The following is a 22008-nucleotide window of genomic DNA, read 5'->3' on the forward strand; positions in this document are numbered from 1 at the left end:
TCTATCTATCTATCTATCTATCTATCTATCTATCTATCTATCTATCTCCAGGCAATCCTATTATGGAACCAGGACTGGGAATCACTGAACTATTTCCAGAATGAGCCATGCCAAACTAAATTTCTCTTTCCTCCCATCTCAGAGTCAGAACTGCATAGCACTCTGGAATCCTATAGACTTTGGTGCAACCCCATCTCTGTCACTTCCTGGCTACTACATTTATTCTCTAAAAAGGTGTGTGGTCTTGGCAGCTATGCTGGGAGGAAACAGTCAGGCTTGTAGATGACCCAAAACTCTTCTGACACCCAGAGGATTTTATTTCTCAATCTCTGAAGCAAACAGACTGTCACATGTATGCACCAAACAGGGATGGAAATTGCAACCTGAAATTAACAACTCAGGAAAAAAAAATATCAATGTTTGCTAAGTAGAGAAAGAGGCGATATTGGCTGGAAAGAGAAATGTCATTTTCCGGCTGCCAAAAAAGAGTATTAATATATAATATGGAGAACCAATAAAATTCATAGTCTAATTCTTCCAAGCCACCTGGTTGAAATAATTTACAAAATCGCATCTGAAAGCCTTCGCATTTAGCTCCTAATTTTGACAGAGAAGATGTTTCATTGGGCCCAATACTGGTGACATGTGTATTGACTTTGAAGATTCTTTCTTAGTAGTAGAGGATCAAGATCTGTGTCCCCTGATCAAAATGTTCAGAAATAACTTTGTTAATAATTTGTGTATCCATTCATTCGCTTGTCCAGTCATTCATCCAACATAGCCAGGAGGTAGTAGGTACTGGAGCTGCGGTGCTTTATAAGACATGCTTGTCCTCAGTAGCCTCTCAGCCATGGGGAAGATAGGAATTCAGGAATCATTATACAGGGAAGGAAGTGTTGAAACAGAGGTGTGCAAAGGGCATGAAGAGAATTCAGAGAAAGGGACTGACTGAGTGGTGAAATTGGCTGTTTCTTGTAGAATGAGACATTTTGGAAGAAATGGGGATTAGAGGAAGGGTGTGCTTGGTGTAAGGAACAGCATAGACAGAAGCAAGACGGTGGCAGAAAGAAGAGGTCACATTTGGAAAACTTCAAATAGCTCAGTTGAGTTGGAGCAAATGGTGCCAACTGGGGGATGTGCAGTGAGGGACACCAAATCCTAATGTATCCTGACTCTCCTGGATGAGTAGTTGTAATAAGAAGAGTGGATAGTTGAGCCTTGTCAGGTGCTATGCAGTGTGCTGAGCACATTATACATACTTTACACTATTGGATGCTTGCAACCTGAGAGGAGAATATGATTGTCACTGTTTTACAGATCAGACTCCAGGAAATGTTATTTGCCCAGGGTTCCATGGGTGTAAGCAACAGAAGCACAATTCTGTTTGAGCAAGAGGCTGGGGTGATCTGATGAAAAATACAAGGGCATGAAAACAAAACGTTCGGGTTTTGGTCTTGGAGGGAGGGCAACATCCACCATGTGCTGCCTCTAGGGTTTGAGTTAAACCTGTTTCCTTGATGGACAATGGGGCCAGCTATTCCCACCCGCCTTCAGTGTTGTCAATATGATGTGATAGCTTCCGCATTGGTGAGGGGACTGCATAAGGACTGACACAAGGTCAGGATTCTGGTGCGGGCCAATTCACAACTGCAAAGACACGGAACCAACCTAAGTGTCCATTGACCAATGAGTGAATAAAGAAAATGTGGTATATATACACCATGGAATACTACTCATCCATAAAAATGAACTAAATAATGTCTTTTGCAGCAACTTGGATGAAGCTGGAGGCCATTATTAAGTAACTCAGGAATGGAAACCAAACACCATATATTCTCACTTATAAATGGGAGCTAAGCTATGAATATGCAAAGGCATACGAGTGATATAATAGGCTTTGGAGACTCGGAATGGGGAGAATGGGAGAGCGGAGTGTGGGATTAAAAACTACATATTGGGTACAATGTACACTGTTCAGATGACAGGTACACTAAAATCTCAGAATTTGTCACTGTATAATACATCCATGCAACCAAAAACCACTTGTACCCCAAAAGCTACTGAAATTTTAACAAAGATTTTTTTTTAAAGATTCTGGTGCTGGGCTGTTTGAACAGTCTGGCTGATCTTGACTCTTTTTGTATATGCTGTGGCACCAGTCCCAGTCACCCCTTCCTACTAACCTTCCCAGAGCATCCAAAAGCACAGGAACCTTGGATATCCAGGTAGCTGGGCATTTGCTTGTTAAGATCCCCATATCTCCACCCTCCACACTTCATAGATAGAAGCTAGAGTGCCTATGGAATTTAAGGAGGCCTGAGAGGACAAGGTTACCTTGGTGAACATTGGGAAAGAATTCTTTTAGTGCCCCAGAGTTAAGAGATTAAGGAAAAAAAGAATCCCAGATGAACTCAAGTGATGATTTTTGCCCATCTTTGAGAAATTGGCACAAACTTATATTTTGTCCCTGCACCTTCTAAATTGGGTTTTGGGGAATGACAGGACTTTCAATTGAAACAGATTACCAAGGTGAGGCTTGGTGGCTAATGGAAATATTCGTAATAGGATTACATGGAGTTTTCATCTTTCCCATGAAGATGCAACATTGTCACATGACAACCTTTTGGGGCACAGAACCCATGTTTTTAATCTCTCTGGACATTTATTTTCTGTTTTTAAATGATTGAGAGATGAGGTCACATCCCTAGAGTGGCTTGCTTTCTATCTGTGAGAAGTAGGAGAAAGCTATTAACAAAAAAATGAAATTGAATCTCACCAAGCACAGATTCCCATTTGCCTGTTGGTTTTTAAAATCATTGTGCTGCCCATTTATGTACAAATAGAGGTAAGTGTTTGTGGGCATTTGGAAAAGAACTATGTTTTTTCAACACAAGGGAAAATACAACTCCCATCCCAGAGTTTGGTTTCCCAAAATAGTGATGTTTATTGTGGAAGTTTGATCCTAGCTACTACAGTCTCTTATTTTTGCTGATTTTGCTATTGTCCCTGTCCATCTTCTCTTCTCATGGCCTCACTCACTTTGTATTTTGGGGTCTACCAATCAACCGTAATTGTCAATATTTATTGAGTGCTTTTAATGATCCAACCTCTTTGCATGTCCTTTTAGGTAGGATGGGATAGGCTTATGCTACAATGACAAACAACCCTAAAATCTCTGGGAACATTTATTTCTCACTACTCAGAACGTTTATTTCTCACTCACGTAAAGTTGGCTATAGATGGGGCAATCCTCCAGGGCAGCTGTCTTCCATGCAGTCACTCAGGGATTCAGGCTGTTCTGATCTAGTGGGTCTGTATATTATCCTGGAGCCTCCTTGGGCATGGGTGGCACAAGAAAAGAAAGTGGGGATTGAGCAATGCACTTTAAAATACCCCAACCAGGCCAATAAAAACATCCTACTTTTCACCGGCCAGGGCCAGTCACATATACAACATAACTGCAAAGAGATTGGAAAGTGTAGTCTCCCAAGTGCCTAGGAGCAACATGGAGCAAGATCTGATGAACACTGGTGTTGTCTGTACCACATGGATCTTCTATTTTAACCCTTCCAGACCTATGACATAGATTCTGGTCTGTCTACCTGCATTGATTTTAGGCAACTTTCCCAAAAGCTCATAGGTAAAGAGTATCAAGACTGGGTCTGAAACCTGACTCTGACTTCAAATTCCAAGCTCCTAACCTCTAGGTGCTACTATCTCCCCTAATAAGTTCTCTCCCCTCTCCACTCTCATTTCTGTTCCTCCTTCTAAAAGAAATGATTCCTGCCAGCACACTCCCCTGGCTTCGATTTGTCTCCATTCCTCTTGGGGTAATGAAATGGTAGTTTGTTTTCCTCTCAATGTCCACCTTAATATCTTGCCCACCCAGGCCTCCTCAAATCTCCTAGGTCCTTCAAGTTCTATTTACAAAGCTCTGAGGGCAAAGAACAGAAATGTTCTTTGTTGTCAGGCCAGCAGAGGCATGGGTTGTCGAAACTGGAAGAAGTTCCTTCCCTGGTTGACAAAGCTGTGAAATCAGGTTGTTTTATTTTTACCCATTGCCCAGCTCAGGGCTCCTCAGCAAAAGCAACAAAAAGTGAGTTGGGATTTTTGTAAACTTCCATTTGTTTTTTTCTTTTTTAAAACAACTTTATTGATATATAATGTATGTACCGTAAGTTTACTCACTTAAAGTGTACACAGTGTCAATAGTTTTTCGTATATTTACAAAATTGTGCCACTATCACCAAAATCTAATTTAGAACATTTTCTCTCTCCTCAAAAAAATGGAATCGATTCGATACCCATTACCAGTCATTCCCCACTACCCTCCTCCCAACTTCCCCCACCCCTAGGCAACCTGAAGTTCCAGTTTTAGACAAAGAATTGATTTTTTTTTATTGGAGCATTTCAAAGTCCAGGGAAAATGCAGACCCAGAGTGCTTTCTGAGGGATGAGAAAGGCCAGTTCTGCAGTTGGCATGATGGAACCCATATTGCTGTCCCCAAGTCAGGTCACAAAAAACATATAGATACATAGACATAGATGTACACATAAATGCAAAGACCCCTACACACGTGAATGCACATACATATGTACACACACATGCGCCTATAGTCATGCACATGCATGCATTGACATGTCTTTACGTGTGTTCATGTGTGCATAAATAGTCACTGAGGCAGACATACACCTGCACTCAGAAACAAGAATGCCCATGTAAATACCTCTGTGCACAGACATATGTCACACTTGTGGCTTTTGATCCAGTTACAGTGATTCTTTGTGTGGTGACAGTGGGTCAGGTCATTTCCTCCCGATGGCCGTTTTGAAGTCAGTGGCCTGTAAGAAAGACATTCTAAAGCAATTTTGGGTTTGTCTCACTTGGGTGAACATTTGTCCAGCTAATTTAATGCCCAAGAGCTGCCTGGGAAGGCTCTGTGAGGATGTGATATAGGAGTTTGGGCAGGGAATTAGGGAAAGGAAGAGGCAGAAAACATGGACTTGACATATGCTTCCACGTTTGAGTGATTGTGTGGCTGGGGCATGCCCCTCCCTGATGGGTGGCAGCGGGTAGTTCAGTCTGTCTCCACCTTGCATAACACAGGCTTGCAGATAAGCTCCCTTATTTGGCTGCATATGCACTGGCCCAAGTTCAAGTTCCTTCTCCCTCTTTAGCCCAACTCACTCCTAAGCAAAACCTTGTCCCTGGACCTATGACACTTGCTGGCACTTTCTCATGTAATATGTGCCTGCCCACCAGACTCAGTATCCCACACCTGGCACAGTGCCTGGCAGGCCTCTGGAAGTGTTAGCTCAGCACATGCATAGAGGCACAAATGGTTGACTGAGTGAGCAAGTGAATGAATGGAAAATCCACGTGACCTTAACCGCACCCCAATGCAGAGGAGAATGGCTGAAATTGAAGAAAGCCCTTCTAGTTTGAGTAGCCCAATTTCTGTTGGCTCCACCCTGATTTCTTAGAGCAGGGGTCAGCAAACCTTTTCTGTAAAGGGCTAGACAGTAAATATTTTCAGCTTTGCCATATGGTCTTTGTTACAACTCCTTAACTCTGCTATTTTAACATGAAAACAGCTGTAGACAATTTGCAGAAAAAAAGTATGGCTGTCTTCCAATCAAACTTTACTATGAACACTGATATTTGAATTTCATATAATTTTCACATGGCACAAGATATTACTCTTCTTTTGAAATTGTTTCAACCATTTAAAGGAGTATCAAATCATTCTTAGCTAATGGGTCATGCAAAAAACAAGCTTTGGGCTACATTTGGCCCGCAGGCCATAGTTTGCAACTCCCACCTCAGAAGCCTAGTTCTAGCAAGCCTCAGTATCTGCAGTCTTGCAAATTCTACACTCTGCAAACCCTTGACCTACAGCAGTATGAATAGTGGGCTAGTTGGGCATGTGCTGGGGTGGCCCAGCGCTCGAGGCCTTCTCAGAAAAGAGGGAGGCAGTGGAAGGCCCAGGGGCTTTGGGCAAACTGGACGCAGCTCCTGCTGCATGTCCTGGCAGAGAGGATTACTGGGCAAGTCATTCATCCTCTTGAGCCACTACTTCCTCACTGGAGGGACAGGAGGATGAAAAGTTCCCCCTCAGGGCTGTTGTGTGGGTAGAATGAGTACAAGGCTTATCTCAGGAGCTTGGAAAACTTTGATTCCCTTGTTCCTCAGCCTCTGTTCCTTCCATTTCCAAAGAGGCCATGTAGGTTAGTGGTTGAGAATAAGACCCTAGTATCGAATAGAATGAGGGTAGAATGCCAGTTCTGTCTCATATATCTTAGCTACATGACCTTGGCAAATGACCTGAACTCCTTGAGTCTCAGTTTCCCCATCTGTTGGATAGGAATAACACCTGCCTTATGGGGTTAGGTTAGGATTACAATCTATGGATATGATTTACGTAAAACCTTCAGCAGAGTCCTCGTGGGGAGGTTCACAAATGCCATTTATTATTCTGAGAAGGCAGCATAGCTCTATGTTTACAAGCATTGGGTTTAGCTTCAGACAAAGCTGGGTTGTAGCCAGCCTGTGTCACTCAAAACACAACCTTGGGAAATTCCATCCCCCTTCTGCATTCCAGCTTCTCCATCTCCGCTGTGAAAGGAACAGATCCAGTAATTCCTAATGTTGGTCTACAACCTGAGTTCAAAACATTTCTATGCCTGTTTTCTCTTCTACACGTGATGTTTTACACCATGGCCAGGTAGCTTCCATGCTCAGATAACTTCCCAGCCTCCCCTTCCTCTTACTTCCCTCCCCATCTCCTTATCTCCCCATCTCCTTCACCAGGGAACAGATCTGACCAACAGGTCCAGGGTTGATTCAGCCCCAATAGCAGAAGGGAGCAATGCCCCCCACACTCCACCCCAGCTGACTGCCTTACACAGGCCCTCCTCCCAGTGTCCTCAGCCTCCCTTCCTGTGCCCTTTTGGGCTGTGGGGCCCATGGGTGGAAAGAACACAGCCATTTGAGGTGGAGGTTATGCCTACCATGCATCTGCCTGCCCTTTTGTCTCTTACCAGCTACACAGTTATTAGAAAAAAAAAAATTGAGCAGTAAACTCTATCTTCCTCATTAGGGACCGAACTTTCCTGGGCCAAGAGTGTTATTAGGTTTCTCCGTAATCACCAAGCATTTGTTGTGTGCCCACTTCCAAAGAGGACTAGAGTGGGCTAAACCCTGTGCAAAAGACAGAAGGAGCAAAAATGCTTCCTCTCCTCGCAGAGTAACAGCCAGGAAGTCTCTAAAGCAAGGCTGAGCTACTTGGAGTATGAATTTGGTTCAGACTCTGCTTTCTCATCTCAGTTCCCCACCGGTTCAATATTTTCCAAACCGTCTACAGAATAAACATATGTGTCTGGTTTTACTCTAGTCAGAAGTCAGAGGTGCTTTTCTCATTTCTTCCTTTTTTCTCGATTTACAAAAGGAACATGCATCTGTTGGAGGAAAAATTAGGAAAGAAAGATAAGCAGCAAGGGGGAAAAAAACCTTATAAAACCTCCTAATCCCAGTAGCCAGAGCTAGCTCTGCTAACACCCTGGGGGCTATCCTCTCACTGGATTTTTAATGCATATGAATTAGGTGATATAGGTATACAGTTTTTCAAACAGTAATTCAGGCTACTGTTGAGTTGAAAAATAAGTGTGGTTCTGGTGAGTCAACAAAAAGAACTCAGTGTTTTGATATCCTTTGATGTCTAGCCCTAGAGGGCAGGACCAGTGGTCTATTTGGTCTTTTTGCCCCTGTGGTACTTTGCTCATGGAAGAGGCTCAACGTTCATTACTAATTTGATCTGGGCTTGGCTCATGGTCTATTTCATGTGTTAAGACAGCAGGTAAAGGCGTATCTTAGTATATTAGCCCGTTTTCACACTGCTGATGAAGGCATACCTGAGACTAGGCAATTTACAAAAGAAAGAAATTTAATGGACTCACAGTTCCACATGGCTGGGGAGGCCTCACAGTCATGGCAGAAGGTGAAAGACACATCTCACATGGCAGCAGACAAGAGAAGAGAAGTTGAGCGGGGAAACTCCCCTTTATAAAGCCATCGGAACTTGTGAAACTTATTCACTATCACGAGAATGGCACGGGAAAGACCTGCCCCCATGATTCAATTATGTCCCACTGGGTCCCTCCCACAACACATGGGGATTTTAGGAGCTACAATTCAAGATGAGGTTTGGGTGGGGACACAGCCAAATCGTATCACTTGGCATGAAACACAGCCCTCTCGAGCTACAGGGGACACAGGATGCTTATCCCCAAGAAGACAGAGGATAGGAGTCATTCATTCCTCTGTTTATCCATGCACTCATTCTAAGAGCAGTTCCTCAGCCCCTCCCCTGGGCCAGTGTGGACAAGCGTGCATCCAGCAGCTCTGAGACCTTCTAGCTCTAGCCACCTGCAGCCTGCTTTGCTTGTCTCTGGGTAGCAGCTGAGAATTCCCAAACAGAAGCAGCAAATGCATAAGGATTAACATGGCCCTGCTCTGAATTTGGGGGTGGAAGGAAAGGCCTAGAGTTGGAGCAGTGTACTCTCAGCTGAGCTCAATGAGCAAATGAGGGTTCAGAGGTCAGGCTCTCTGAATCTCCGGAGTCACCTGCTCTGCTAAGTCATCTTTTCCCGGCGATCTTATGAAATCCTGAAAAGAGGTGAAGGTTTGAGTCCTGAATTCAAATCCTGACCCTGTTGCGCCTACTCACTGTAGCACCCTGGCGCAGGTAATTTTTACCTTCCTGCACATGAATTTGTTCATTTGTAAATCATGTCTCTCCTACTAGGGGAGATGGTGTGAGAAGTTCTCAGGGCAGTGCCTTGCAGGAGAAAACTCCATCAACGGAGACGGTCATCTTATCTCATTTAACCTGCAAGTACTGCCGAGTAGTGGGCATTAAAATTGGACATAAAATCACACGCACCTCTGCAAAAGACGGAAGTGGCAAGATGCTTATTGCCTGCCCTCAAAAAATAACAGCTAGGGAGTCTCCAAAGCAAGGCTGAGCCCCTTGGAATATGAATTCCGTTCAGACTGTATGCCCCCACCTCAGAGGTTACAAAGCACTGTGAGTTCCAAAGGTTTTAGGTAACTTGCCAAAAATCATGTAGCCAGGAAATGGCAAATTATCTCATGTGGTTCTGATTCTAAAGTGTATGCTCCTAACTAGGCTGACTTATTGCCCCAGTCTCCTGGTCTGTACCCACTTTAGAGAGTTATAAGAAGCATGTAATGAGGCGCTGCCCAGAAATCTTTTGCCTCTGTGCCTGGCATCCTGGTAGGCCCTCTAAAGATGGTCGTCATCCTAAACAGGATGATGATGCTGCCCTGCATGGAGGGATTTGATAAGGAGTATTATGCTAGAAGTTGTCACAAGTTAATGCAGAGTCTTTGCCTTGAAAGAACACAGTGTAGTGGGAAGGGGGCCCCTGCTGCCTCTCCTTAGATACCTACCCCGGTGATCCTATTCATGAAGCACCTAGCACTGAGTTTGTTTCTCTATTGCCCTAATTAAAACTTGCAATTATTTTATTTGCATATTGTCTCCCCATGAGAATGTCAGCTCATTCGAGCAAAGAGTCAGCCCTTCTTGTCACCTGCACACACCATCATTGTGACAATAAGGAAAACATCTTTGGCCTGGCACAGTGGCTCATGCCTATAATCCTAGCACTTCAGGAGGCCAAGGCAGGTGGATCACCTGAGGTCAGGAGTTTGAGACCAGCCTGGACAACATGGTGAAACCCTGTCTCCACTAAAAATACAAAAATTAGCCAAGCATGGTGGTACACACCTGTAATCTCAGCTACTTGGGAGGCTGAGGCAGGAGAATTGCTTGAACCCAGGAGGCAGAGGTTTCAGTGAGCTGAGATTGTGCCACTGCACTGCAGCCTGGGTGACAGAGCGAGACTCCATCTCAAAAAAAAAAAGAAAAAGAAAACATCTCTGTTCAGTGCTAGTATTTGATACTAGCTTGTAACTCTAACTTGCTAAACTAGGTTTGTTGTTTTGTTTTTTTACAAAAAGAGGAGCCCTGAAACTTAGGGCCTTTGGCAGACCACAGTGCCAAACTAGGATTTCACTTTGTTTTTTAATATATGTTTGTTTTCATTGTATTTATTTTTACTCTTACCTGGGGCTAGGGATTCTAGCTTTCCATCTGGCAATGATAGAAGGTAATGACAGAAAGTATCTCTTTAAAATACACTGATTTTTCCCTCAAGGGCAGTACATTTATCAAAAGGTATTAAGTGATAAATAGGAGTTGGCTGATCTGGCAAGTTCATATAAATACAAGTGGGCGGATCTTGAATGATTGCAAGGTGAAGGATACTGAATGAGATGTGTGCAGCCCTACCCTTAGGAGATGCTGAGAAAATATGATGCAGGATTGGGGAAGAGCATGTCTCAGGCTATCTTTGGACAGTGTCAACAAGAGCAGGTCCCAGGCTGGACCCCACAATGTGACAAGAGGTAGAGGAATGCCAGGTTACCATTTCCCTGCAATTCTTCCTGGAGTGACTGGAGGCTCACGCCTCCCCGTTGGCTGCCTGTGGGTTGGGAATACTCCCTCCCTATGAAACCTAGACCAGAGAGGGCAGAAGGTCACCCAGATGCCCAGCAGCTTGGAGTCATACAGGCTGGGGCAGAAGGGACAGCCCCTAATGGGCAGAACCCCACATCGCAGTCTTTGAAGAGCCCAGAGCAGCCAGAAACCTGACCTCCTCTTTTTTTTGAGACGGAGTCTCCCTCTGTCACCAGGCTGGAGTGCAGTGGTGTGATCTCAGCTCACTGCAACCTTTGCCTTCCGGGTTCAAGCAATTCTTCTGCCTCAGCCTCCTGAGTAGCTGGGACTACAGGCGCACACAACCACGCTTGGCTAATTTTTGTATTTTTACTGGAGACAGGGTTTCACCATGTTGTCCAGGCTGGTCTCAATACAAAAAATATTTGTATTTTTAGTGGAGACAGGGTTTCACCATGTTGTCCAGGCTGGTCTCAAACTCCTGACCTCAGGTGATCCACCTGCCTTGGCCTCCTGAAGTGCTAGGATTATAGGCATGAGCCACTGTGCCAGGCCAAAGATGTTTTCCTTATTGTCACAGTGATGGTGTGTGCAGGTGACAAGAAGGGCTGACGCTTTGCTCAGGGTTTCACCATGTTGGCCAGGATGGTCTTGATCTCTTGACCTTGTGATCCCGCCCACCTCGGCCTCCCAAAGTGCTGGGATTACAGATGTGAGCCACCGCGCCTGGCCGCCTCTGACCTCTTGATTTAGCAAAATCAGGTTCAGTTCTGGGGAGAATTCAGCAAGACAGAAAGAGAGGCTACGCTTCCTTTTTCCCTCCCCATTTCTGAGCTTTGCAGCAATATCAGAGGCTGTAGGAGGGGAGGGAGGGCAAGCATTAACAAAAGCTCAGTGCCCTCGTGGGCAGCTAGGCTCTGTCTCTGCATATTCTGATGCCTGGCAGGCCACTGTCATCTTTCTTGTCTGGCTAGGATGTGAGCCTTCCCCAGCCAGCCCCTTACTTAATGGAACTCTATAACTCTTCATTTCCTGGACACACGTTGAGTTAAGCAGGTGGCAGACAGCTGGCATTTCTCACTTGCTTTCTGGCATGTCCCATTTTTATAGGAAGCTAACCTGGCATTTTTTATTATAAAGCCCCAGAGTCCCAAGGTTTAATATCTTGAGTGTTAGATACATGAGCAACTTGGAAGTTAGAGATTGCCGGAGGCTGGAATTTGATGGAGTGTGCGACCTGTAACTTGGAATGTGATTTATTTACTCAAGGGAGGGGGAAAGAGCATGGGACAATTAAGTGGGATTTGAGTTTCGAGAAGTGGGGAGTGCTTAAAAGGGAGTGAGCAGCAGAGGAGTCATAAATCCCTCTGACAGCTTGAGTGTTTTTTTAACATAACAGCTGACTTTGAAACCAACTGCCTTGGGAGCTCAAGTCAGGCAGCGCCGGGGACTATTTGCACCCAGCTATCTATGTCTTTTATTTGGAAGGTAAACACCTGTAGAGAGTAGCCACTGGGAGACACTCTTTGGATTCCAGCCAGATGGCCTTTGCCGTGTTACTCAAGCATGCCACACGTTGTTCTACCTCAGGGCCTTTGCACTGGCTGGTTTCCCCAGCTTGGAGTTCTCTCCCCAGATTTCCACATGCCTGACTTTTTTCTTCATTCAGCTCTCAGAATAAAGGTTACCTCCCCAGAGTGGCTTTCCCTGGGCACCCTGGCTAAACATGCCCCCAACTCCATCTGCTCTCTATCCAGTAAGTCTCTGCATTCTCTTTACAGCACTTGTACCTCTCTGAAGTCTCATTGATTTGTTTATTGCCTTCCTTCTCCACTGGACCTTCAGCTTGTGGGATTAAGGACCAGGTCTGTCGTGCGTACAGTATCTTCTGCACCTTGAACACTGTGCCAGGACCATTCTGGCACCCATGTAGTGGATTTTGAACTTAAGAGATGACCTCTGGGCCTCCATAAAAGGAGAGTAGGCTTGAGTGGTGGTTCTCAAAGTGGGATTCCCTGGACTCCCAGCATCAGCATTATCTGGAACTTGTTAGAAATGCAAATCAGAAACTGTATTTGCAGGTTAAAGGTGGCTGGGGTAGGGCCAGCCACCTTTTTTTTTTAACAAAGCTCCCCAGGAGATTCTAGTGCCTGGTGTTTAAACACCTACAGGGTCTATGTAGGTGCTGTAAATGCAGGAAGTAGACCAGGTGTGGTACACTGCAGAGTGGTGAGGACTGTGGCAAAGGAGACTGCAGGTGCAGACCCACATAGAAGCTGTTATGTTTTGTTGGTTGTCATACCATGGTGGGGATGTCACTCCCTGGAATACTGGAAGGAAAGGTCTGGCCGTGGGAAGCAGCCTAAGGCACTGCATCCATCCATTCATTCATTCATTCATTCATGTGTTCAGCACCTGTAACATTAACCAGATAAACCCAGTCCCTGCCTATATTAGTCCATTTTCATGCTGCTGGCAAAGACCTACCCAAGACTGGGAAGAGAAAGAGGTTTAATTGGACTTACAGTTCCCTATGGCTGGGGAGGCCTCAGAATCATGGCAGGAGGTGAAAGACACTTCTCACCTGGCAGCAGCAAGAGAAAATGAGGAAGAAGCAAAAGCAGAAACCCCTGATAAACCCATCAGATCTCGTGAGACTTATTCACTATCACGAGAATATCACAGGAAAGACTCACCCCCATGATTCAATTACCTCCCCCCGGCGCCCCTCCCACAACACATGGGAATTCTGGGAGATACAACTCAAGTTAAGATTTGGGTAGGGACACAGCCAAACCATATAACTGTCCTCTTAGGGCTTACAGTCTGGAAGGGGAGACAGTTCATCATCATAGGCTCCAGGCAACACCTGTTCAATTACAACTACAACAGGTGTTGCAAAGGTGGATCCACAGTGCTTCAGGGACCTACTGGGGGGAGTGACCTAGTTGGAGAGGCCACGGGAGGCTTTTGAGGCAAGTGGGAAAAGCATTGCAGGCCAAGGAAATGGCAGAGGCAAAGGCTCGGAGATGGGCTGGTGTGATTGGAACTCCGCGAATGACAGGGAGAGTCATATGAGAAGAGGGAAAATGGTGTGTAGGAGCCAGACTATATGGGACGTCCAGGCACTGGGAGACTCTCTATCCAGAGAGCACTGGGGAGTCATTGTAGCAGTGGAGTGACCTGATCAATTTTGCATTTTGAAGCAATTGCTCATATTACTGGACGCAGAATGAATTGGGGAAGCCAGAGAAACAGTTGTCATCATTCAGGAAGAAGAATATTATTAGCAATAATATTCATGGTAATATTAGTAGCGATAATATGAGAAGCTGGTGAAGGAGTAGACGCTTTAGCCGGACACTGGATGAAGCACTTGTGTGCTTTCATCTCAACCTCACACCTGCTCACGAGGCGGCACTTACTGCCCCACTGTCTTAGTGGCTTGAAACAACAAACAACAAGAACATGGTTCTGAAAGTCAGAAGTCCAAAGTGGGTCTCATGGAGCTAAAATCAGGATGTTGGCAGGGCTGTGCTCCTTCTAGAGGTTCTACGGGAGAATCCATTTTCTTGCCTTTTTCCAGCTTTTTAGAGGCTGCCTGCATTCCTCGGCTCGTGGCCCCCTTCTCTATCTTCAGAGTTAGCGATGGTGGGTTGAGTCCTTCTCCCCCATCACATCCATTCAGCCCCCTCTTCTATCACATCTCCTTCTGCCTCTCTCTTTTGTCTCCCCCTTTGCTTTTGAAGACCCTTATGATTACATCCATCTGGCCTGCCTGGCTAATCCAGGACCATCTATCTATCTCAAGAGTATGACTCAATCACATCTGCAAAGTCTCCTTTGCCTTGAAGGGTAAATTTTCACCAGTTCCAGGGATTAGGACGTGGACATCTTTGGAGCCATTATTCAGTTCACCACACTCCTGGTTATAGAGGCAGAGCCTGTGCCCCCATGAGATGCAGTGTGCCCCAAGACCATGGGGGCTTGAGGTGACAGAGCTGGGCTGGGAGCCAGGGTGTCAGTCCTCAGAGGTGGCTGCTCCCAGAAAAAGCACCTGCTCCCCACTATTCACACCTGGTCCAGGTGCCTGGGCTTGGTGGTGAGGCGTTTGGAAGAGGGAAAGGACATGGCTGCCACAGGCATTCAGACTTCTGTCCCAGCCACTGTTTTGGCAGAATGAGCCAGTCTGGACAGAGGCCTTCAGGGACAAACCTTCTAGATGGTTTTATCTAATTGCTTCTGACAAGCCCCTTTTAGGTTGGTTTATAATAAACGTCTTGTACCCACAGTGCCATCTTGGCCAAAGGCTCTCTGTGTCACCTGAGATAGGGGCTCAAAGGGCAGCCTTGTGGGTACTGCCTGAGGCCAGGCTGGGAGAGGTGGGGTAGCCTACAGATAAGATGGAGAATTCCCAGGCCTTGCCCCTCTTCTTGGAGAAAGATGATTTTTGGTGTACAGAGATACTGAGAGGTGCATGTGTGCATGTGTACTAGAAGCCAGAGAGATACTTAATGCACTATTGAGCCACTAAAACACTTTCTGCTGACCTCCGGATGGACTGTACTACCAGCAGGCCTCGTTAATCTTCATTGCCGTAGGCGATGGGGATAGTGACATTACAGCTACCACTTTCTGAGGGCTTATGACAGAGAAAGTTGTTAAGAAGCAAAAGATGGGTTTTAAGAGTATAGCCTCCAGATCCAGGTGGCCTGCATTCAAACCCCAGTTCCTGCAATTCCACGATTGGCTATTTATCCAAAGGAATGGAAATCAGCATGTTGAAGAGAGATCTGTGCTCCCTGGCTCATTGTAGCACTCTTCACAATAGCCAAGATATGGAATCAACTCGAATCCATCAACAGATGAATGGATCAAGAAAATGTGGCATATAAATACAACAGAGTATTATTCGGCCTTAAGAAAAGAAGGAAATCCTGTCGTGTGTGATAACATGAATGAACCTGGAGGACATTATGCTAAGTGAAATAAGGCAGGCATAAAAAGACAAATACCAGCCAGGGGCAGTGGCTCAGGCCTGTAATCCCAGCACTTTGGGAGGCCGAGACGTGGGGATCACCTGAGGTCAGGAGTTCAAGGCCAACCTGGCCAACATGGTGAAACCCCATCTCTACTAAAAATACAAAAATTAGCCAGGCATGGTGGTAGGCACCTGTAATCCCAGCTACTCAGGAGGCTGAGACAAGAGAATTACTTGAACCAGGGAGGCGGAGGTTGCAGTGAGCTAAGATGGCGCCACTGCACTCCAGCCTGGGTGACAGAGTGAGACTCCGTCTCAAAAGGAATACATAAATTAAAAGACAAATACCGCATGATCTCACTTATATGTGGAGTCTAAAAAAGTCAGTCATAGAAATCGAGTAAAATGGTGGTTACCAGAGGCTGGGGAGTGTGGGGAGTGGAGAGACTTTGATCAAAGGCCACAGAACTTCATTTAGACAGGAATAAGTTCAAGAGATCTATTGAACATCATGGTGATTATAATCAATAACAATATGTTATATACTTGAAATTGCTGAGTGTTCTCTTCCTTTATAAATTACCCAGTCTCCAGTAGGTCTTTATTAGCAGCGTGAAAACGGACTAATACAAATCCATAACCAGCGATTCTTCCTCTAAGTAAGTACCCAACAGATACGAATTCTCATATTCACCCCTACACATGCATTAGAATGTTAACAGCAACCTATCTGTTGAAATCCCAAACTAGAACCAACCTGCAATGGATTGAATGTTTGTGTCCCCAATTCTGTATGTTGAAATCCTAATCCCAATGTGATGGTATTAGGAGGTGAGGCTTTGGAAGATAATTTTGTGTTCTCGCTGCACACAAAAAAATGTGAGATAATGCATAAATGAAATAGCTTGATTTAGCCATTCCACATATATACATATATCAAAACATCATGTGGTACACAATAAATACGTACAATTTTTACATGTTAAATTAAATTCATCCCAGCTCTACTTAACCCCTGAGCCTCAATTTTGTCATCTATAAAATGAGATTGATACCATGCTTCATTAAATCATTGAAGATACCTGTAATCCCAGAACTTTGGGAGACCGAGGCAGGGGGATCACTTCAGCCCAGGAGTTTGAGACCAGCCTGGACAATGTAGTGAGACCTCATCTCAAAGAAAAGAATATTCACCATTTATTTTATGTGCTACAAAGAAAGAAATACAGTGCCAATGAAACTATGATCATCTGTCAATGATTGCGGGACACATTCTGATTTTAGAGAGGTGCATCTTTGGAATCAATGAGATACAGCAAGAATACCCACTTTGTAAGGCTCTTATCCTTAGGCTAGTGCCTGGCACATAGAATGTGCCCCAGGACATGTCAGCTTATGTTGTTTCTGCTGTACCCATTTTACAGACATGGAAACTGAGGTTGAAGTCATTTCCGAAGGTCACCCAGCAAGTAGTAAATGCTGGAGTCGGGATTTGGACTCAGTTTGTTCTCCTCTGTTCCCTTAGCTGTGATACCTAATTAATGTCTCAAGAATCATATCTGATAACTGGGCACCCACACAGTGGAGGAGAAGATAGGAAGAAGATCAGGAATGGGTTCCCGTCAAGGCTATGCATCCATGAGCTGGTCCTCTAGGTGTCCATATCCTCACCCATAAAATAGATATAATAGGGTTTGCTATTATATATAGGGGTTGCAGCATTGCTAGAAGGAATCATGGAGGTGATATAGGTCCTAAACACATGCTCAATAAACTTTCATCCTCTTCTCCCTTCCTTTCCCCACATCCCACACTGCGAGTGGCTTTTAGGCCACCATTATTAGTCATGAAGGATTCCAAGCTCGGAGCAGTTGCTGTGGACGCTTGGACTGACTTGCTGGGACCATCCTAGCCTCAGTCATCCTGGACATCTGCCTGAGGCCTGCTCATCTTTAAACTCAGCTTTCATCTTGAACTTGTCTCCGGCTTAGCTCTTGATAAACACCCAGGTGGGCACAGCCAGGCCTGGAGTCCCAAATTCCTCTGTAGACATTGCCCATCTGCAAATACTCTTCACTGTGTAAAGACTTTAGAAAAGGATACCTTGGGTATCAGTGCTGCTTTAGATTTTTTACAGATTTCAACACCATATATTAATTATATTAATTGTTAATTCTTTCCCTGCTTACTTTTTTTTTTTTTTGAGACAGGGTCTCACTCTGTCACCCAGGCTGGATTGTGGTGGTGCAATCTCCATGCACTGCAGCCTCTGCCTCCTGGACTCAAGAGATCCTCCCTCCTCAGCCTCCCAAATAGCTGGGACTACAGGCATGTGCCACTACACACAGCTAGTTTTTTTGTGTATCCTTTGTGGAATTGGGGTCTTGCCACGTTGCCCAGGCTATGACTTTTGAAAACATTTTTTGGAAGGATAACATACCTGCAAAAATATCCAGATCATAAAAGAACAGCCCAGTGAGTTTCCACTGAGTATGTATCCACGTAACCAGCACCCAAATCAAAACACAGAACACTGCCTTCCCCTAGCCCCCTAATAATGCTCCTTCCAGCACCCCCGCCCACCACACACACACACACACACACACACACACACAAGGGCCATCACTGTGCTGACTTTCAGCACCTAGGTCAGTTTCATTTGCTTATGCACTTTATATAAATGGAATAGTCTTGGGTGTCAGGCTTCCTTCACTCAACATTATGTTGGTGAGCTTTATCCATGCTTTTTGCAGTTAGCAGTAGTTTGGTTATTTTTATATAGTACAGCATGAACATATTTTGTTATATGTATATATCGTATTTTATCCACTTTTCTGTTGACGAACATTTGGGTTGCGTCTTAGTTTGGACTACCGTGACACAGTACTGCAGACTGAGTGGCTTAGCAACAACAGAAATTGCTCCTGTAGTCCCAGCTACTTGGGAGGCTGAGGCAGGAGAATCACTTGAACCCAGAAGGCAGAGGTTGCAGTGAGCCAAGATTGCACTCCAGCACCGGATGACAGCACTGCACTCCAGCCTGGATGACAGAGCGAGACTCTATCTCAAAAAAAAAAAAAAAAAGAAATGTATTTCTCACAGTTCCAAAGGCTGAAAAGTCAAAGATCCAGTGCTAGCATGGGCAGATTCTGGGGAGGGCCATCTTCCAGACTTTTGACTTCTCCTTGTATCCTCATATGGCAGGGAAACAGCAAGAGAACTAGCTGGAGTCCCTTTTAAAGGAGCACTAATCCCATTCATAACGCTCTGCTCTCATGACTTAATTATCTTCCAAAGCCTCACCTCCTAATACCATCGCATTGGGATTAGGATTTCAACATACGGAATCGGGGACACAAACATTCGATCCATTGCAGGTTGGTTCTAGTTTGGGATTTCAACAGATAGGTTGCCGTTAACATTCTAGTGCATGTGTAGGGGTGAATATGAGAATTCGTATCTGTTGGGTACTTACTTAGAGGAAGAATCGCTGGTTATGGATTTGTATTAGTCCGTTTTCACGCTGCTAATAAAGACCTACCGGAGACCGGGTAATTTATAAAGGAAAGAGGTTTTATGGACTCACAGTTCCACATGGCTAGGGAGGCCTCACAATTATGGTGGAAGGCAAAGGAGAAACAAAGGCACGTCTTACACAGTGGCAGGCAAGAGCGCTTGTGCAGGGGAACTCCCCTTTATAAAACCATCAGATCTCATGAGACTTATTCAATACCAGGAGAACAGTATAGGGGAAACTGCCCCCATAATTCAATTATCTCCATCTGCCCCTCATCTTGACACGTGGGGATTATTACAATTCAAGGTGAGATTTGGGTGGGGACACAGCCAAACCATATCAGGGTTCTTTGTATGTATATTTCACTTTAGTAGCTGTGCCAAACTGGTGCAGTAGTTTCTCCAGAAGCTCCTGAGGCCATACGGGAGTGAGAGAAGCAAAGACTTCAGCAGCTGCTGAAGGGAAGGAGGATGTAGGGAGGGAAAGAAGACTACGGGTAGAAATCTGAAGCTTGAGACTTTCCTGCAGTTACCCTGAGCAGGAGAGTCCGGGGAGTCTTGGAGCCTGTTAGTGGTGATTTGCTCCACGGTCTGCAGTGGGGAAGGTATTTTCTGGGATCTGGCCTGTGATGAGTGTAGGTGGCTGTTCAGGAACAAAGTATCCAGGGGAGGGAATCCACCCAGGGTTTCAAATATTGAAATGTCAACATGGAGTAATCGGCTGCTCTGCCCACCCTTCCTCCACCTCTGCTCCAGCAGCCACAGCAAATGCCCTGCCTGGGACAGCAACCTGGGGGATGCAGGGTCAGCCCTGACTCATTCTGGGCTGCCTCCTGCCAACTGGCTGGGTGACCTCCTCGGACACATGAATCAGACTTTCTGTGAGTCAGCTAGCCGGGGACTGTCGCCTTAAGCAGATGAAGAAAAAAATGTTAGTCAAAGATCATGGGTGGCTATCAGTGGCATTTTAGATGAGTATACAGATGGGTGGACAGATAAACAGTTGTGATATGTGTATAGATATATCACTTATATATATTTGTACGAGTGTATGTGTGTCTGTTTACTATTTTATTAATCACTTACAACTTTGTATAATAGCCAGTGATCTCATGGAAAGTTACCATGAAATGTACTAGGCATAGAGAGGTGCCTACACCTTTACTTGCCTGATTTCATGTGGTTCTCCTGACAACCCAGAAAGGCAGGAGCTGTTGGCCCCATTTTGCAGATAATAAAACTGAAGCTCAGAGAGGTTAATGCACCCGCCCAAGGTCACACAGCCACTAAATGACAGATCAGGATTCTATTCCCTTAGTCCTACTCTAAGCCCCCATACTCCTAACCACTGTGCTATACTTCCCACTGGATGCCAAGGCCTGTTTCCAACTCTGTATCTCATTCAATCCTCATACTCAACTACAGGGTTAAGTAGTATTAATTTCCTTTGATTGATGAGGAAACTGAGGCCCAGAGAAGTGAGGTAACCCACCTCAAGACATACAGTAAGTAAGGAGCAGAGCTGGGACTCTGAGATCCCTCTGATACCAGCGTTCTTACTTCAGCCACAGGAAATACAATCTCAGCAAAGCCCAGTACACAACAAGGGCTCAGTAAATACCAAATGAATGAACACAATGCCAGGAGTATTTTAGCAATAACGTCGTAGGTTAAAAGAGGAAAATTCAAACTGTGATTTTGATGTAGATGGAAAATTGATTTTCACAGTGACGTTCTTTCTTCTTTTGGCGCATATTGGATACTCTGAGCCAGTCACAGTGCTAGGGGCTGGGAGTGCTATGACGAATCTAGAATTCATTCATTCAGTGGCGGCTTGTGGATGCCTGCTCTGCGCATGCTGGGAATTGTGCTCACTGCGGAGGAACAGGACGGATGAGCATACAGGCAACTAAATGAGAAGGTGTTACTTTCACTGCATAATGTCCTTTTTCATCCTGTCATTCATCTTAAACTACTGGTCCTCGAAATGAACTCAATGAGGCTGAACATAGTTTGAAAAACTCTTTATCTAGACAGGCGTCTGGTTTGGGGGTGGTATTATTGGTGTTTACACATCCCTGTCCAAACAATTGACTGCATCATTTGCTGGTGATACTTAATACACATCAGCCACCACTTTGCTGGTCTTTCATCACTGTCCTCACACACTGACTCCTGGCAAGTGCGTGCAGCTGGTGTAAATGGCCAACAGAATGCTGTCTGAGTGGCGTCCAAGGACCCAGAAGTTGTTGATTTATGTGCTGCTTTCCACCTGTGAGCCTCTGGGATGGACTGGACGTGGCAAACCCATTTCTGGACTAGGCTAGATTCTGTGGGTGTCCTTGTCGGTCAGCCATGTTGGCCAAGTTTCTAAAGAATCTACAAGAACTTCCTCCCAGATCTCCATCCCAGAACCAGATCTGAAGTCCAGTCCCAGACTTATTATCTCATAAGCACAATTGTGGTGTGTCCACGTGTCTATGCCGTCATTTGTCACTTGTAGTAACTGTCGTGGGTCATCCTCTTCTGAACGACTGCCATTAATTTTTTTTGTCCTTTTGCTTTTCAGCCTCTGTAAGGGACGGACGCTCTATTCAGTTGTGAGGGATGCCAAAATCGTCTTGGATGTCAACAAAACCAGGCAGATTGCTCAAGAAATTGTGAAGGTACTGTCGGGTCTAGGGCCTCCTACCTAAATCTCCGAAAGACCCAGTTTCCCCCAGAGAAGCCCCCCTACCCCAGGACTCCTAAGATTCATGGTTGGATTTCAGACTACCAATCTGGACTTACAAGAAATTAGACTTGACCTGAAAAATACCAGGCCATGTATAAGTAAGAATTCTGCCTCGATACGATCTTTAGAAACTATCCACCAATGTTTGGTTTCCATCTGGTGTCTCATCACTATGGTACTTGGACCTATGCAAGGACCAGGGGTCACATACAAGCTATTCAGCCCTCTTGGTT

The 22008-nt window shown here is 45.1% G+C and overlaps 1 protein-coding gene across 3 annotated transcripts in view; it reads left to right on the top strand.

Moving 5' to 3' along the window:
- KSR2 (kinase suppressor of ras 2) overlaps positions 1–22008 on the top strand; it is a 526910-nt gene that overhangs the window by 473243 nt on the left and 31659 nt on the right. For all 3 annotated transcript variants that reach the window (XM_058425819.1, XM_058425817.1, XM_058425818.1), the window contains one exon: positions 21611–21707. In XM_058425819.1, the coding sequence (XP_058281802.1) occupies positions 21611–21707 (97 nt within the window). The remainder of the gene's footprint in view (positions 1–21610; positions 21708–22008) is intronic.

This window comes from Hylobates moloch, unplaced genomic scaffold, assembly GCF_009828535.3.
Source record: "Hylobates moloch isolate HMO894 unplaced genomic scaffold, HMol_V3 SCAFFOLD_12, whole genome shotgun sequence".
Taxonomy (NCBI): domain Eukaryota; kingdom Metazoa; phylum Chordata; class Mammalia; order Primates; family Hylobatidae; genus Hylobates; species Hylobates moloch.